This window comes from Trachypithecus francoisi, unplaced genomic scaffold (genome assembly GCF_009764315.1).
Source record: "Trachypithecus francoisi isolate TF-2019V2 unplaced genomic scaffold, Tfra_2.0 Lachesis_group17, whole genome shotgun sequence".
In the NCBI taxonomy this organism is placed as follows: Eukaryota; Metazoa; Chordata; class Mammalia; order Primates; family Cercopithecidae; genus Trachypithecus; species Trachypithecus francoisi.
This window is the reverse complement of record NW_022681462.1, coordinates 52,049,863-52,068,411: the sequence shown is the minus strand read 5'-3', so window position 1 is coordinate 52,068,411 and position 18,549 is coordinate 52,049,863. Positions and strand designations below refer to the sequence as shown.

Sequence of the window (18,549 nt, the reverse complement as noted above, 5' to 3'; positions counted from 1 at the left end):
CCGTCTCTTCCTTTTCCCCAACCTCAGGTGGAGCCGCCACCAAAATGCAGATTTTCGTGAAAACCCTTACGGTGGAAGACCATCACCCTCGAGGTACGGGCCAGGTGGTCATGAGGAAGCCAAGGTCCGATTAAGGTCCTGAGGTGGATTTTAGGACCGGCTCTGCTTTCCATGACTTAAACCATGATTCCGAATTTGGGTTCTAAAACTTAAGCTTTGAAATGAGTATCTTTTGCTGAGCAACCGTCTCGAAGTGATTTTCGGTGGCCAAAGGCGGGCCTCTCACCTCTCGAGAGGTTCCGGCTAGTTAAAACGGAGGAGCTGCGCCGGGGAACTCCGCCCGCCGGACGCGAGCATGTGTGGCCCTGTGGCGGCCGCCCGCCCTGGGCTGGGGAGATGAAGGTGCTTTCCGGTAGCCGACTTGGGAGGTTGCCCACTGGGTGGGTAATAGGTCTCTTGAGTAGGTTTCAGCCCTGTCGCCGGTTCGGTTCAGTGGTAATTGTCAAACTAAATGAGTTCTGCTGTAGTTCCGTAATGTGAAAGCAACATACTTTCATTTTAACATTCATAGGTTGAACCCTCGGATACGATAGAAAATGTAAAGGCCAAGATCCAGGATAAGGAAGGCAAGTAATACTTTGTAGTTAAGAAAACTTAACCTGTGGAGACTTCAGCCTACCTGTAGGTGCTAGACATATCTGCTCATGGTGAGGGGGGGAAGGGCAGATTGACAAAATACTTGGGGAATAACACAATAAATGTTTGTGATCGGGGAGCACAGTCTCTAGATTGGAATCCTTGAGGTGTATTTCACTTGTGTGAATTTGGACACTTACTTATTTTGTGTGAGATGGGAGTCTCCTCTGTCGCCCAGGCTGGAGTGCATTGGCTCGTTCCGGCTCACTGCAGCCTCCGCCTCCCGGGTTCAAGTGATTTCTGTGCTTCAGCCTCCCTAGTGGGGATTACAGGCGTGCAGCACCACGCCCGGCTAATTTATTGTATTTTTAGTAGAGACTGCATTTCACCATGTTGGCCAGGCTGGTCTGGAACTCCTGACCTCAAGTGATCCCCCCACCTCGGCCTCCCAAAGTGTTGGGATTACAGGCGTGAGCCACTGCAGACAGTCCAGTATTGTCCCTAAGATTAAATGCAGTAAAATGTGATGTGTAAAGATTTAGAACCATGCCTAACCTCTAGTAAGGGCTTATGGTCAGCCGTTAGTACCATGTATTTGATGAAGGGGTGTTACCTTATAAATCTGGAGCACATCACAGGCTTGGTGTGCTGTGACATCTTGTTTTTTTCTTATTAGGAATTCCTCCTGATCAGCAAAGACTGATCTTTGCTGGCAAGCAACTGGAAGATGGACGTACTTTGTCTGACTACAATATTCAAAAGGTCTGTCTAGGGGAAGAGCAGCCTCTTGAAAAAAAAATGTTATTTTGGAAATTTTTTATTTTACTTTTTTTGAGACAGGCTCTGACTTTGGCACAGTTACTGCAGCCTCCATCTCTCAGACTCAGGTGGTCCTCTCACCTTAGCCTTCTGTAGTTGGACCTATAGGCACACACCACCATGCCCAGGCTGGTCTCAAACTCCTGAGCTCAAGTGATCTTCCCACCGTGGCCTCCCAGCACTAGGATTACAGACGTGAGCCACTCCATGTGGTGTATTTTGGACATTTTGGCACGCAAAAAGGGAGAATGGCATTAGATCAGCAGTAGATTTTTAGGTAACTCCTATACTGATACTTGAGAAGCACTACTCTAGTTTTTCCCATTATGAATTTTGCAAGTTGCATCCCATGGTGTAATGTAATGCATTCTTTTTTTTTTTTTTTTTTTTGAGACGGAGTCTCGCTCTGTCACCCAGGCTGGAGTGCAGTGGCCAGATCTCAGCTCACTGCAAGCTCCGCCTCCTGGGTTCACGCCATTCTCCTGCCTCAGCCTCCCGAGTAGCTGGGACTACAGGCGCTGCCACCTCACCCGGCTAGTTTTTTTTGTATTTTTAGTAGAGACGGGGTTTCACCGTGTTAGCCAGGATGGTCTTGATCTCCTGACCTCGTGATCCGCCCGTCTCGGCCCCCCAAAGTGCTGGGATTACAGGCTTGAGCCACCGCGCCCGGCCGTGTAATGCATTCTTTAATCTCCCTATAAACTGTTAAGAATCAGATACTTTATTGGGACGGGGGCAGCAAGATTACCTCATAAATGTTACTGTGTACTGCTACTGCTTTTAATTAAGAGATGCATAATGTTGGGTGTGCCCATTCTTGGTGGAATCATGAAAGCTTACGTCATTCTTCCATTAACAGGAGTCTACTCTTCATCTTGTGTTGAGACTTCGTGGTGGTGCTAAGAAAAGGAAGAAGTCGTCTTACACCACTCCCAAGAAGAATAAGCACAAGAGAAAGAAGGTTAAGCTGGCTGTCCTGAAATATTATAAGGTGAGCCAGTTAAAGTGATGGGCAGAATGTCAGCAAAGTCTTGGCTTATTTGGAAAACTTTATAGTAACTTGTCAGTATTTTCTTGGACTTAAGTATCCAGTATTACCCCATTTTGGTTTAAATGAGGTATTCTGGAAATGAGAAATTCAGACTTCCTGGGGTTTTTCCTGTTTGGTATTTGAAATCACTTATGTAATAGGGTTCTGAGTTCAAAGTCGGGTCTGGGTTCAGGTCTTACCTTTGTCTACGACTTGCAAAGCTGGCCTTTAGTGTTCAGAAGTCCCAAGACTTCTGAATATTTTCATTGTAGTAATAATAACTGGTGAGAATTTAGGGTGCTTTGGTTTGTAAGCACGAAAACTACCAGTATTACATAGTAAAAGCTTAAATATTTTGAGTCACTTAAATTAGACTTCAAAATGTGTTGTAAAATTATCTTACAGCAGGTTTGTACTTTTCAGGTGGATGAGAATGGCAAAATTAGTCGCCTTCGTCGAGAGTGCCCGTCTGATGAATAGGGTGCTGGGGTGTTTATGGCAAGCCACTTTGACAGACATTATTGTGGCAAATGTTGTCTGACTTACTGCTTCAGCAAGCCAGAAGACAAGTAACTATGAGTTAATAAAAGACACGAACTAACATTTATTGTTGGATTTCATTGTAGTAAAAAGAATAGTTTTTAAGCACCAAATTGATGGTCACACCATTTCCTTTATTAGTGCTATTGCTATCACTGTATGAATGTTGCTTCTGGGGATTGTGTGACCCGGTGGTTCTGTATACCTGCCAGGTGCCAACCACTTGTAAACCTCTTGATACTTTCAATTCATAGTAACTTCTTAGAATATCTATACTTTGGCAGAAGTTATACTTAATGTAAGTTGTCTAAATATAAGCCAGTTTTTGTTTCTGTCCATCTTGACCTCAACACAATAGACATTTGGGGCCAGGTAAGTCTTTGTTGTGGGGTCTGTCATGTGATGAGCAGCATCCCTTCCCTTTACCCATTCAGTGGCCAGTAGTGCCTATCTCTTGTCTTTGAGAATCACGGTTTGTGTAGGTGTTGAGACCTTGGCTAAGCATACTTCTGTTAAAGGCTAAAGTTGCCAACTCAAAAATGGATATTGGCTGGGAGTGGTGGCTCAAGCCTGTAATACCTACACTTTGGGAGGATCACTTTGTGTCCAGGAGTTCAAGACCGGCCTGGGCACCATAGCAAAACCCCGATCTCTGCAAAAAAACCATAGGCTGACTCCTGTGGTCCTGCCTACTGGGGAGGGTGAGACAAAAGGATCCCTGAGCCCAGGAGCTGTAATCATGCATTACACTTCAGCCTGGCCAAGACCTGTTTCAAAAAAAAAAAAAAAAATGCATCCGCAGTCTCTGGGTGGTTTCAGTGGAATGTCTGCTGTCTGTCGTACAGCTCTTGGGAATTTAATGTTTGTTCAGGATGGATCCCTATAAAGCAATGATTACTTATTTGTACTGTTAACACTAAAAGACAGTTTAGTTTCAAGCAGGACTTGGGTAGCATATCTTCCTGTGGAGCTCAATTCAGGGAAAGCTGGTTCACTTGATAAGCCTCTTAACTAAAGCATCCACTTTAAAGAAATCGGTGATGTGGCCCGGTGCGGTGGCTCAAGCCTGTAATCCCAGCACTTTGGGAGGCCGAGACGGGCGGATCACGAGGTCAGGAGATCGAGATCATCCTGGCTAATACGGTGAAACCCTGTCTCTACTTAAAAATACAAAAAAAAAACTAGCCGGGCGACGAGGCGGGCGCCTGTAGTCCCAGCTACTCGGGAGGCTGAGGCAGGAGAATGGCGTAAACCCGGGAGGCGGAGCTTGCAGTGAGCTGAGATCCGGCCACTGCACTCCAGCCTGGGCGACAGAGCAAGACTCCGTCTCAAAAAAAAAAAAAAAAAAAAGAAATCGGTGATGTGTAAGTAATTAACAATTACCTTTTACCATACTGCCAGTCTTTCCATTAAAGGATTTCTAGTTGGAGGCATCCTTAAATAAGATTTCCTATTTCTGAGCACTTCTGACAGTTTGTGCATATGAACACTAGGCCAGTAGTAGTGCATATCTACCTTCAAAAAAGCAACACGTTGAGTTATTTACATCTTTAATGTAATTTTAAAATCCTGGATCCCAAAAAGTCTTGGCTTGAATTTGTTTTTCTTCATAACAAACAATTCTCTCTCCCACTTTAAATTCCATATTTTCTTCATCTAAACTGAGACCACAATCCATTCCCGTTTTGACAACTGAAATGTCATCTTTTTGGTGTTTCAGTGAGGTTAATGAACCTTAAAAAGATATAATTTAAGGTTAGTATATTCAATAAATGATAAGTACCTACTAAATACTACGTTGTATGGTGTTACCAGGAAATTACACTGAAATTCTTAAAAATTGCGTGGTCCTGTCATGTTAAATAATGGGACTAAATACCAGGAAAGCTCCCTGAAAAATGAAGTTTGCTGTAAATAAGACTTACTTTGTAGCAAAATACTCTAAATCTCCTATTTCAAAGGTAGACACAAACTTTTTGCTGAGGATAGGATGGTACTTACTTGAGATGTAAAACCAACATACATCTCAAGCAAAGGGAACCCATCAACTACAGACAATTTAGGAGTTACAACAGCAATAAGAAATGGCCTGAGCTGAGATTATGGACATGAAAGATGAACAGATTTCAAATGGTTATATAGTCAACAGGTTTTGGTGACTGGATATAGGAGATTTTGATGTTGCTTACCCTTCCAAATTACATGTCCATTACGGGTTAATTTAAATTTTTTTTGTTTTTCTAACTGTCCCTTTTGGACTCTGCAGCCAGCCACAGGAACTTTTTTCTTCCCTTCTGTTACAGAGAAGGTAGCTAGTATAGATGCCTCACCTTTAGGAAGAAGAGAACATTAATGTGCAGAAAACTAAAGACTCTGAGAAATATGCAATTTCTGACATTCTGTGGTATAAGAATTAAAGGTATGACAAAAATCCAAATTCATGCCTAGAAAAAAGTCTAGATTTCTTTAACTCCAATTTTATTTTCCTGACCAATATTAAGAATAAAAATGCATGAAAATCTTTGGCTATTTTTTTTTTGAAACAATTTCACTCTGTCATCCAGGCATGATTTTGGCTCACTGCAACCTCCACCTCCAGGGTTCAAGTGTTTCTCCTGCCTCAGCCTCCCAAGTAGCTGGAATTACAGGCGCCCACAACCACATCCAGCCGAATTTTATATTTTTGGTAGAGACGGGGTTTTACCATGTTGGCCAGGTTGGTCTCAAACTTCTGACCTCAAGTGATCCACCCGCCTCGGACTCTCAAAAGTGTTCAAATTACAGGCGTGAGCCACTGCACCCAGCCATCTTTGCCTATTCTTGTCTGCTCCATGAAAACCTTGTTTTAAGCTTTCCTTCAATATATTTTCAAGAGTAGATCATCTGTCATTGCTTTATTTCTCTTTTATCTTTTTAAAAAAATTTTTACAGATGGGTCACCCAGGCTGGAGTGCAGTGGCATGATCATAGCTCACTGTAACCTCAAGCTCCTGAGCTCAAGCAATTCTCCTGGATAGCTAAGACTACAGGTGCGTGCCACCATACCCAACTAATTATTTTATTTTTACCTTTTTTTGGTGGAGGCTGGTCTTGAATTCTTGGCCTCACGTGATACTCCTACCTCAGCCTCCCAAAGTCCTGGGATGACATGCGTGAGCCACAGCACCTGATCTCATTATTTTTCATTTTGCCACAGGTAATTTATATCTCCTTAGAAGTACTAATTCTGAGTCTTTTTTTTTTTTTCTTTTTTTTGAGATGGAGTTTCACTCTTGTTGCCCAGACTGGAGTGCAATGGTGCAATCTCGGCTCACCGCAACCTCTGCCTCCCGGGTTCAAGTGATTCTCCTGCCTCAGCCTCCCAAGTAGCTCGGATTACAGGCATGCGCCACCACACCTGGCTAATTTTGTATTTTTAATAAAGACGGGGTTTCACCATGTTGGGCAGACTGGTCTTGAACTCCCAACCACAGGTGATCAGCACGCCTCGACCTCCCAAAGTGCTGGGATTATAGGCATGAGCCACTACGCCTGGCTGAGTCTGTTTTTTTTACTGACTAAAAATTAATACAAATTCCAATAATGAAGTAACACGCACTATAATGAACCAGTTTTCTAGGGAGCTATTTTATTGGTGGTGTTAGTGTTACCTGACTGGTGTGTTTGCTTAATCCTAGAAACCCTCATGACTTAGTGTTCCAAATTGCTCTTAGCACAAGAACATAAAAATCTCTGTACAATCATGTTGAGCAGGTCAGAAAAACCTAAAATAATAAATCTGTTATGTAGATTAAAAATGCAAAATCAAATCTCATCATGGGGAAACACTGGACAAATCCAAATCAGGGTACATTCTACAAAACAGCTGGCCAATATGCTTCAAAAATGTCAAGGTCAAAAAAGACAAAAATTGAAGAACAGTTCCAGATTAAATGGAGCCAGAGAGATATGACAACATGGATATATTATAATCCATGATCCAGGACTGGGGAAAAAAAGCACATTGTTGGGACAACGGACAAAATGTGAATATGGACTGTGTATTAGATAACTGCATTGTATAAATAAACGTTAAGTTTCCTGAGTTTGATTAGTTCTATGGTTTTATAAGATAGTATCTTTTGCTTAGCAGATGTACATATTTAGAGGCAAATAGGCACTATTTATCTCAAACATTTTCAAATGGTCCGGGGAAAAAAAATCCGTGTGTATGGGGCAGGACAAAAATGAGGCAAATAGGACAAAATGTAAACAACTGGTGAATTAGGTAAAAGATAAATAGGAGTTCCTTGTATTTCTCTTGCAATTTACCTGGAAATTTAAAACTATTATCAAAATTAAAAGTTAACCAAAAAAAAAAAAAAATCTACGTGGGGAGGGAAAAAAAACAGATGAGGTGATTTAATCAATTTTAAATAAACTCAGTCTATTCTGGCTGATATATGCTAGAAACAGTATTTTTAAATATTTAATATTTCAATGTAAATTTTCTTCTTATGGTGGACTTCTCTGCCAGCCCTACAACAAAGTCAACAGCTCTTTCCATGACACTGTTAATAATCTTTACCCATTCAATAGTAGTATAATTTGTATTATAATTATTTGTTCATATCTAAACTGGAGGGCAAGTTCTTAATTCTTATTTGCTTTTGTATCCTCAAGGCATAGGCACAATGTGTTACACAGGGCAGGTGTTTACATAAGAAGTTACAATGAATTCTCATGGTAGTCTTTTGCTTCTAGAACACAGGATATATCTTTCAACATTGAAAACATTTCCTCTGGCCGGGCGCGGTGGCTCAAGCCTGTAATCCCAGCACTGTGGGAGGCCGAGACGGGCGGATCACGAGGTCAGGAGATTGAGACCATCCTGGCTAACAGGGTGAAACCCCATCTCTACTAAAAAAGACAAAAAAAAAAAACTAGCCGGGCGAGGTGGCGGGTGCCTGTAGTCCCAGCTACTCTGGAGGCTGAGGCATGAGAATAGCGTGAACCTGGGAGGCGGAGCTTGCAGTGAGCTGAGATCCGGCCACTGCACTCCAGCCTGGGCGACAGAGCAAGACTCCGTCTCAAAAAAAAAAAAAGAAAGAAAACATTTCCTCTAAGCTCTGAAGTGCTATTTATAGCACCTAATATACTAATTTTTAAAAGTAACATTCAGTGATCACTCACCTACTGGGTGCTCTTCCACAGCACAGGGTAATCTGCTGCTCAGTTCCTCTTGCAAATCTTCAACAAGACGGTAAATTATTTTGTGAAGTTTAATTTTTACACCTTTTTTTGCAGCTGACTGTTGGATAACTTTGCCTACATTCACATTAAACCCATATATAACACCTAGCAAACAGAAATATGATCAATGAAGTAGCACAATGATTACATTATAATCATTTATTTGTCTTTCAAGCAGAAACTTGAATCTAAATTGTTTTATTTTCTAAATTAAAATAGCAAATAAGAGGCCAGTTGCCGTGGCTCACGCCTGTAATCCTATCACTTTGGGAAGCTCAGGCAAGTGGATCACCTGAAGTCAGGAGTTCGACACCAGCCTGGCCAACATGGTGAAACTCCGTCTCTACTAAAAATACAAAATTAGCTGGGCGTGGTGGTCGGCACCTGTAATTCCAGCTACTCGGGGGGCTGAGGCAGGAGAATCGCTGGAACCCGGGAGGCAGAGGTTGCAGTGAGCTGAGATCGTGCCATTGCACTCCAGCCTCGGCAAATAGAGCAAAACTCCGTCTCAAAAAAAAAAAAAAATAGCAGTTAGAGGAGGTTAGAAGGTCTATGATTTTTTTCTCACCAAAACTAGTAAATTTTCCAATTGAAAGAATTTTATAAATTGTATTGTGGCTTGTTTAACAAAATTTCTTTATAATTTCAAATCCATTCATTTAAGGACCATTAAGTGCCTATAACGTGTAAAGCAGTATGCTAAACAAAATTTGGTTTTTATACAAGAGAAATAAAAACACAAAAAATGACCAGGGCTAAAATATTATTGCTTCATTTTAATAACATTACATTATTAAATTATAATCTTATTGTCTACAAGTTTTGTGGTTTGCACTTAGGTATTCAGATGGCCAAAAGATACCCAAAAATAGTGACTTAAAGGGGTGGAGGGAAAAATAGTGACTTAATTGGTAAGGGTCAAGAGTTATTTTTAAGAAGCAAGTTTCATAGAGCTGACCATTGCACCAAAAAACAAATAATGTATTTAACTGTAAATACTTTGGGAGAAAAAGAAAGCAAAAAACTCTTAAAAAAGATGAATGAAAAAAATTAACCTGGACGGGCGCGGTGGCTCACGCCTGTAATCCCAGCACTTTGGGAGGCCGAAGCGGGTGGATAACCGGAGGTTGGGAGTTTGAGACCTGCCTGACCAACATGGTGAAACCCCATCTCTACTAAAAATACAAAAATTAGCCAGGCATGGTGGCAGACGCCTGTAATCGCAGCTACTCAGGAGACTAAGGCAGGAGAATCTCTTAAACCCAGGAGGCGGTGGGTGCGGTGAGCCCAGATTGCACCATTGCACTCCAGCCTGGGTGACAGCGAGACTTTATCTCAAAAAAATTTAACCCAAAAAGTAAAAAAAAAAAAGCAAAACACTCTTGTCTTAAACAAAATGAATGAAAAAAAAAATTAACCCAAACAGTTTAATCCGGAGAAAAACACAATCACCTTGAAACTCCTATCATTAAGAAGTCATTCTGGCCGGGCACAGTGGCTCAAGCCTATAATCCCAGCACTTTGGGAGGCCGAGGCGGGCGGATCACAAGGTCAGGAGATCAAGACCATCCTGGCTAACAGGGTGAAACCCCGTCTCTACTAAAAAAAATACAAAAAACTAGCCAGGCGAGGTGGCGGGCGCCTGTAGTCCCAGCTACTCGGGAGGCTGAGGCAGGAGAATGGCGTGAACCCGGGAGGTGGAGCTTGCAGTGAGCTGAGATCTGGCCAGTGCACTCCAGCTTGGGTGACAGAGCGAGACTCCGTCTCAAAAAAAAAAAAAAAGAAGTCAGTCTGGCCGGCGCAGTGGCTCAAGCCTATAATCCCAGGACTTTGGGAGGCCGAGGTGGGCGGATCACCTGAGGTCAGGAGTTTGAGACGAAACTGGCCAACATGATGAAACCTCATCTATACTAAAAATATAAGAATTAGACAGATGTGGTGGTGGGTGCCTATAATCCCAGCTACTCGGGAGACTGGGGCAGGAGAATCACTTGAACCGAGGAGGCAGAGGTGGCAGTGAGCCAAGATTGCACCACTGCATTCCAGCCTGGTTGACAAAAGCAAAACTCCGTCTCAAGAAAAAGAAGTCATTCAATTGGCTGGGCACAATGGCTCATGCCTATAATTCCAGCACTTTGGGAGGCCAAGGCAGGTGGACCACTTAGGTCAGGAGTTCAAGACCAGCCTGGCCAACATGGTGAAACCCTGCCTCTACTAAAAATACAAAATTAGCCAGGTATGGTGGTGCACACCTGTAATCCCAGCTACTCGAATCCCTTGAACGAGGGAGGCAGAGGTTGCAGTGAGCCGAGACGATGCCACATGTCAGCCTGGGCGACACAGTGAGGCTCTGTCTCCAAAAAAAAAAAAAAAGAAACTCATTTCAATATCATTCAATACACTGTCTATATTACAGCACAGTACTAAGCCAGTCAGTGCCTATGAAATACGTTTAATTAATCAGTTAGATGTTAACCTCTATCCTTTTCAGTAGAGGTGACATCTAACTCTAATCAAGTCAGGTTTCAAAGCAATCTCTTTCCTAAATGATTCCTAATAACTCAACAATGTTTTTGCTTTACTAGGTGTTCCACTTATTTAACAGTCATGAGTCCCCTTTTTTGTGTATCATAAATTCAACTAATAAAGACAGTTCCATGCCTTCTAGGCTTATAAAGCTAAAAAGACCTTTTGCTCTAAAAAGATATGTCATATAAAGTTATCAATTACCAAAGATAGGAAGCCAAAAGTAAAAGATGAAGGAAAGAATGAATAGGGTAATTACAGTGCTAGGAACATTCAGAAGTCTAATGAAAGATAAGAGAATCAACCTCGGGATAGTAAAGAACTAGGAGGAGTAGGGAGAGGGGGCAGTAATGGTGCTTTGAAAAAAAAGATAAAACGTGACTAGGTCTTGAAATAGTTCCCCAAAATTGCAGTACAACCACAACAAATGGAGCTATGGCCACAATACTGCACATCCCATTCAGTTTAAATTGCTAGCTGGGACTGGACTATAGCAGGAAGGATGATGCTGATGGGAATAAATGTCAGGTGTGACAAGCCAAGCAACAAAAGACAGAAGCAGATGGTTCAGTGTTATTTGGGGAACACAGATTAACAAGAAAAAATGGAATCCTGGCCGGGCGCGGTGGCTCAAGCCTGTAATCCCAGCACTTTGGGAGGCCAAGACGGGTGGATCACGAGGTCAGGAAATCGAGACCATCCTGGCTAACACGGTGAAACCCCATCTCTACTAAAAAATACAAAAAACTAGCCGGGCGAGGTGGCGGGCGCCTGTAGTCCCAGCTACTCCGGAGGCTGAGGCATGAGAATAGCGTGAACCCGGGAGGCGGAGCTTGCAGTGAGCTGAGATCTGGCCACTGTACTCCAGCCCGGGCGACAGAGCGAGACTCCATCTCAAAAAAAAAAAAAAAAAAATGGAATCCTTACCATTAAATGTTTCAGCAAGGTTAACATCATTTGCACTTATATCACCCACTCCAGAATGTACTAATTCTAGTTCACACTCGTGTGAAGCATCATAGGTATCTATAATGTTCAAAATGGCCTCAACAGAACCATCAACATCACCTAAATACAGAAAAAGTTTGTAATTGTTGCTTTCAAGAGTCAGACATCAGCAGACATAAAAATGACAATAATCTATTTAAAGCCATGATAGGAATGTCATTTACCACTAAATCCACTTTTATGTAGGCTTAGCATTACATATATCTACTGACTTAATAGCGTATTATGAGCCAAAGGTTCATTTACAACAAAATCAGCAAGAAATATGTTGACTAAGAAAATCTCTCCTAAAATATTGAAATAATTTTCATGTAAATGTAAAGGACCAAACTATGAGAATAGTTAAAATATATACATATATATATTCAAAGAATGTAATGTAAAATCTTTAAAAAGATACCTTTAATAATCACAGGAAGTACATTTGAATCTCTTTCCATTTTCTCTTTTGGCTTTAAGGATGTTTGTTCTTTTCTTTCTAAATACTGTAGATATGACCTCTTCTTCCACTGCTCATTGCTATACTTCTCACGGGCTTTCTGATATGCTTCCTGGTGTTCCTTTCGCTTTTCTTCTATTATTTTCAGAGCCTCTTTACCTTTCTCCTGTTCTTGTTCATACTTCCTCCAGTCAACAACTTCACGTGCCCTTGGCTTTATAGGGGAAAAACGCGTTATTTAATGAAGTAGACAACAATAACTGCTAGATTAAAGCCTTTGTGTATGGCCAGGCGCGGTGGCTCACACCTGTAATCCCAGCACTTTGGGAGGCTGAGGCCGGCGGATCACAAGGTCAGGAGATCGAGACCACGGTGAAACCCCGTCTCTACCAAAAATACAAAAAATTGGCCAGGCGCTGTGGCGGGTGCCTGTAGTCCCAGCTAGTCAGGAGGCTGAGGCAGGAGAATGGCGTGAATCCAGGAGGCAGAGCTTGCAGTCAGCTGAGATCGCACCACTGCACTCCAGCCTGGGGGACAGAGCGAGACTCCATCTCAAAAAAAAAAAAAAGCCTTGTGTTGTCCCCCATTAGGAAATTAGCGTTAACTCATGTATGAAACTGCTACTTTTATAAGTTTCAAGAAACATGTAAAATTTTAATTTGAGAGCTTATATCATTGAAATGATTTAAAAATCTTATCCCCCCAAAATTCTATAGTCTAATGCTACAGTAGCACAACTTGCATCCTCACAGCCTCTTATAATCTAGAATTATTTGTTAACATTAATACACATATTTGGTATAACATTGTAAACTGACATTTAAAATCATTATATTACATCCAATATATAGGAATTAAGCTTGATATACCTCAGATTCTACTTCAAGAATTTCTTCTCCTGCAGAAGGAAGGTCTCTCCAGCCTGTAATTCCCACTGGCATGCTGGGATGGGCCTCATGGATTGTTTTTCCATTTTCATCAAACATTAAGCGTACTTTTGCCCAACAATTTCCAGCAACCAGAACACAGCCTTTTCTTAAAGTTCCTCTTTGAATTATAGCTGTAGTAACAGGACTAAAATGAAAATAAAAGTATATTTTTAATGTCATAATCAGGATGTAATTGTACTTAAAGTAGAGCAAAGATATCTTTATGAAGTTTAAATTACATAAACATGTGTATACATAAGATTAATTCCACCACTTAACTTCTTAAGCAGTTTTTCATACTATAAAAACATTTCAAAGCTGGGTGCAGTGGCACACCTGCAATCCCAGCTATTCAGCGGGCTAAGGCAAGAGGATCACTTGAGCCCATGAGTTCAAAGTCAGCCTATCAAGACCATTTTAAACAAATTTATTTGCAATAGCCAAGAAGTAGAAGCAACCCAAATGTCCATCAAAAGACAAATGGACATTTCTTCCAAAGAAAATGTGGATTTTACATACAAAGTAATATTATACAGTCTTTAAAAAGAAGGAAATTGGCCAGATATAGTGGCTCATGGCTGTAATCCCAGCACTTTTGAAGGCCAAGGTGGGTGGACTACTTGAGCTTACGAGTTTGAGACCAGCCTGGGCAACATAGCAGGACCCCATCTCAATTAAAAAAAAAAATAGGCTGGGTGAAGTGGCTCACACCTGTAATCCCAGCACTTTGGAGGCTGAGGCCGGCGGATCACAAGGTCAGGAGATCGAGACCACGGTGAAACCCCGTCTCTACCAAAAATACAAAAAATTGGCCAGGCGCTGTGGCGGGTGCCTGTAGTCCCAGCTAGTCAGGAGGCTGAGGCAGGAGAATGGCGTGAATCCAGGAGGCAGAGCTTGCAGTCAGCTGAGATCGCACCACTGCACTCCAGCCTGGGGGACAGAGCGAGACTCCATCTCAAAAAAAAAAAAAAGCCTTTGTGTTGTCCCCCATTAGGAAATTAGCGTTAACTCATGTATGAAACTGCTACTTTTATAAGTTTCAAGAAACATGTAAAATTTTAATTTGAGAGCTTATATCATTGAAATGATTTAAAAATCTTATCCCCCCCAAAATTCTATAGTCTAATGCTACAGTAGCACAACTTGCATCCTCACAGCCTCTTATAATCTAGAATTATTTGTTAACATTAATACACATATTTGGTATAACATTGTAAACTGACATTTAAAATCATTATATTACATCCAATATATAGGAATTAAGCTTGATATACCTCAGATTCTACTTCAAGAATTTCTTCTCCTGCAGAAGGAAGGTCTCTCCAGCCTGTAATTCCCACTGGCATGCTGGGATGGGCTCATGGATTGTTTTTCCATTTTCATCAAACATTAAGCGTACTTTTGCCCAACAATTTCCAGCAACCAGAACACAGCCTTTTCTTAAAGTTCCTCTTTGAATTATAGCTGTAGTAACAGGACTAAAATGAAAATAAAAGTATATTTTTAATGTCATAATCAGGATGTAATTGTACTTAAAGTAGAGCAAAGATATCTTTATGAAGTTTAATTACATAAACATGTGTATACATAAGATTAATTCCACCACTTAACTTCTTAAGCAGTTTTTCATACTATAAAAACATTTCAAAGCTGGGTGCAGTGGCACACCTGCAATCCCAGCTATTCAGCGGGCTAAGGCAAGAGGATCACTTGAGCCCATGAGTTCAAAGTCAGCCTATCAAGACCATTTTAAACAAATTTATTTGCAATAGCCAAGAAGTAGAAGCAACCCAAATGTCCATCAAAAGACAAATGGACATTTCTTCCAAAGAAAATGTGGATTTTACATACAAAGTAATATTATACAGTCTTTAAAAAGAAGGAAATTGGCCAGATATAGTGGCTCATGGCTGTAATCCCAGCACTTTTGAAGGCCAAGGTGGGTGGACTACTTGAGCTTACGAGTTTGAGACCAGCCTGGGCAACATAGCAGGACCCCATCTCAATTAAAAAAAAAAATAGGCTGGGTGAAGTGGCTCACACCTGTAATCCCAGCACTTTGGGAGGCCGAGGTGGGTAGATCAACTGAGGTCAGGAGTTCGAGACCAGCCTGGCCAACATGGTGAAACCCCATCTCTACTACAAATACAAAAATTAGCCGAGTGTGGTGGCACACGCCTATAGTCCCAGCTACTCAGGAGACTGAGGCAGGAGAATCAGTTGAACCTGAGAGGTGGAGGTTGCACTGAGCCGAGATTGCACTACTGCACTCCAGCCTGGGTGAGAGAGCAAGACTCCATCTCAAAAAAAGAAAAATTAGGGGGGGCGGAGCAAGATGGCCGAATAGGAACAGCTCCAGTCTCCAACTCCCAGCGCGAGCGACACAGAAGACCAGTGATTTCTGCATTTTCAACTGAGGTACTGGGGTCATCTCTCTAGGGAGTGCCGGACAATCGGTGCGGGTCAGCTGCTGCAGCCTGACCAGCGTGAGCTGAAGCAGGGCGAGGCATCGCCTCACCTGGAAGCGCAAGGGGAAGGAAATCCCTTTTCCTAGCCAGGGGAACTGAGACACATAACACCTGGAAAATCGGGTAACTCCACCCCAATACTGCGCTTTAAGGAAACAGGCACACCAGGAGAATATATCCCACACCTGGCCGGGAGGGTCCCACGCCCACGGAGCCTCCCTCACTGCTAACACAGCAGTCTGCGGCGATCTATCCGCAAGGCAGCAGCGAGGCTGGGGGAGGGGCGCCCGCCATTGCTGAGGCTTAAGTAGGTAAACAAAGCCGCTGGGAAGCTCGAACTGGGTGGAGCTCACAGCAGCTCAAGGAAGCCTGCCTGTCTCTGTAGACTCTACCGCTGCGGACAGCGCACAGCTGCAGTCCATTAGGGGAAAGAGCAGGGCCGCTGCAGACCCGAACGACTCTGTCTGACAGCTTTGGGGAGAGCCGTGGATCTCCTAACGCGGAGGTTGAGATCTGAGAACGGACAGACTGCCTGCTCAGGTGGGTCCCTGACCCCTGAGTAGCCTAGCTGGGAGACATCCCCCACTAGGGGCAGTCTGATACCCCACACCTCACAGGGTGACGTCACCCCTGAGAGGAAACTTCCAAAGAAAGAATCAGACAGGTACACTTGCTGTTCAGCAATATTCTATCTTCGGCAACCTCTGCTGCTGATACCCAGGCAAACAGGGTCTGGAGTGGACCTCAAGCAATCTCTAACAGACCAACAGACAGTCCTTCTGACTGTCAGACGGAAAACTATCAAACAGGAAGGACACCTATACCAAAACCCCATCAGTACGTCACCATCATCAAAGTCCAGAGACAGATAAAATCATAAAGATGGGGAAGAAGCAGGGCAGAAAAGCTGGAAATTCAAAAAATAAGAGCGCATCTCCCCCTGCAAAGGAGCGCAGCCCATCGCCAGCAACAGATCAAAGCTGGTCAGAGAATGACTTTGACGAGATGAGAGAAGAAGGCTTCAGTCCATCAAACCTCTCAGAGCTAAAGGAGGAATTACGTACCCAGCGCAAAGAAACTAAAAATCTTGAAAAAAAAGTGGAAGAATTGACAGCTAGACTAATTAATGCAGAGAAGATCATAAACGAAATGACAGAGATGAAAACCATGACACGAGAAATACGTGACAAATGCACAAGCTTCGGTAACCGACTCGATCAACTGGAAGAAAGAGTATCAGCGATTGAGGATCAAATGAATGAAATGAAGCGAGAAGAGAAAACCAAAAGAAAAAAGAAGAAAAAGAAATGAACAAAGCCTGCAAGAAGTATGGGATTATGTAAAAAGACCAAATCTACGTCTGATTGGGGTGCCTGAAAGTGAGGGGGAAAATGGAACCAAGTTGGAAAACACTCTTCAGGACATCATCCAGGAGAACTTCCCCAACCTAGTAGGGCAGGCCAACATTCAAATTCAGGAAATACAGAGAACGCCACAAAGATACTCCTCCAGAAGAGCAACTCCAAGACACATAATTGCCAGATTCACCAAAGTTGAAATGAAGGAAAAAATCTTAAGGGCAGCCAGAGAGAAGGTCGGGTTACCCACAAAGGGAAGCCCATCAGAATAACAGCAGACCTCTCGGCAGAAACTCTACAAGCCAGAAGAGAGTGGGGGCCAATATTCAACGTTCTTAAAGAAAAGAATTTTCAACCGAGAATTTCATATCCAGCCAAACTAAGCTTCATCAGTGAAGGAGAAATAAAATCCTTTACAGATAAGCAAATGCTTAGAGATTTTGTCACCACCAGGCCTGCCTTACAAGAGACCCTGAAGGAAGCCCTAAACATGGAAAGGAACAAGCGGTACCAGCCATTGCAAAAACATGCCAAAATGTAAAGACCATCGAGGCTAGGAAGAAACTGCATCAACTAACGAGCAAAATAACCAGTTAATATCATAATGACAGGATCAAGTTCACACATAACAATATTAACCTTAAATGTCAATGGACTAAATGCTCCAATTAAAAGACACAGACTGGCAAACTGGATCAAGAGTCAAGACCCATCAGTCTGCTGTATTCAGGAGACCCATCTCACATGCAGAGACATACATAGGCTCAAAATAAAGGGATGGAGGAAGATCTACCAAGCAAATGGAGAACAAAAAAAGCAGGGGTTGCAATCCTAGTCTCTGATAAAACAGACTTTAAACCATCAAAGATCAAAAGAGACAAAGAAGGCCATTACATCATGGTAAAGGGATCAATTCAACAGGAAGAGCTAACTCTCCTAAATATATATGCACCCAATACAGGAGCACCCAGATTCATAAAGCAAGTCCTTAGAGACCTACAAAGAGACTTAGACTCCCATACAATAATAATGGGAGACTTCAACACTCCACTGTCAACATTAGACAGATCAACGAGACAGAAAGTTAACAAGGATATCCAGGAATTGAACTCATCTCTGCACCAAGCGGACCTAATAGACATCTATAGAACTCTCCACCCCAAATCAACAGAATATACATTCTTCTCAGCACGACATCGCACTTATTCCAAAATTGACCACATAATTGGAAGTAAAGCACTCCTCAGCAAATGTACAAGAACTGAAATTATAACAAACTGTCTCTCAGACCACAGTGCAATCAAACTAGAACTCAGGACTAAGAAACTCAATCAAAACCGCTCAACTACATGGAAACTGAACAACCTGCTCCTGAATGACTACTGGGTACATAACGAAATGAAAGCAGAAATAAAGATGTTCTTTGAAACCAATGAGAACAAAGATACAACATACCAGAATCTCTGGGACACATTTAAAGCAGTGTGTAGAGGGAAATTTATAGCACTAAATGCCCACAAGAGAAAGCAGGAGAGATCTAAAATTGACACTCTAACATCACAAT

General features: G+C 42.3%; 2 protein-coding genes and 1 pseudogene across 2 annotated transcripts; 1 reads left to right on the top strand and 2 right to left on the bottom strand.

Moving 5' to 3' along the window:
- The first annotated feature begins 44 nt into the window (after positions 1–44).
- RPS27A (ribosomal protein S27a) lies at positions 45–3,134 on the top strand. Its single transcript, XM_033175691.1, is given in 6 exon segments — positions 45–71; positions 73–93; positions 572–626; positions 1,313–1,398; positions 2,315–2,446; positions 2,909–3,134. Coding segments are annotated over 6 exon segments (471 nt in total). The 3' UTR covers positions 3,059–3,134.
- Positions 3,135–4,517: 1,383 nt separating this feature from the next.
- LOC117062293 (translation initiation factor IF-2, mitochondrial-like) lies at positions 4,518–13,354 on the bottom strand. Its single transcript, XM_033175690.1, has 6 exons — positions 13,100–13,354; positions 12,192–12,444; positions 11,711–11,851; positions 8,198–8,362; positions 5,215–5,355; positions 4,518–4,759 (listed from the first exon to the last, which is right to left on the bottom strand). Exons 1-6 carry the CDS (start codon positions 13,337–13,339, stop codon positions 4,587–4,589), a joined length of 1,113 nt encoding a protein of 370 aa, XP_033031581.1. The 5' UTR covers positions 13,340–13,354; the 3' UTR covers positions 4,518–4,586.
- A 750-nt stretch (positions 13,355–14,104) lies between these two features.
- The window catches only part of LOC117062844, a 31,737-nt pseudogene continuing 27,292 nt past the window's right edge, over positions 14,105–18,549 (bottom strand).

Excerpts from the sequence above, each read along its gene's own strand:
- LOC117062293 (XM_033175690.1), bottom strand. The coding sequence starts at position 13,339 with ATGACATTAAAAATATACTTTTATTTTCATTTTAGTCCTGTTACTACA. Across the intron at positions 8,363-11,710 it reads CCTTGCTGAAACATTTAATG|GTGTTATATATGGGTTTAAT; the intron begins GTAAGGATTCCA and ends TCTGTTTGCTAG. Across the intron at positions 5,356-8,197 it reads TGTGGAAGAGCACCCAGTAG|GTGAGGCATCTATACTAGCT; the intron begins GTGAGTGATCAC and ends TTCTTCCTAAAG.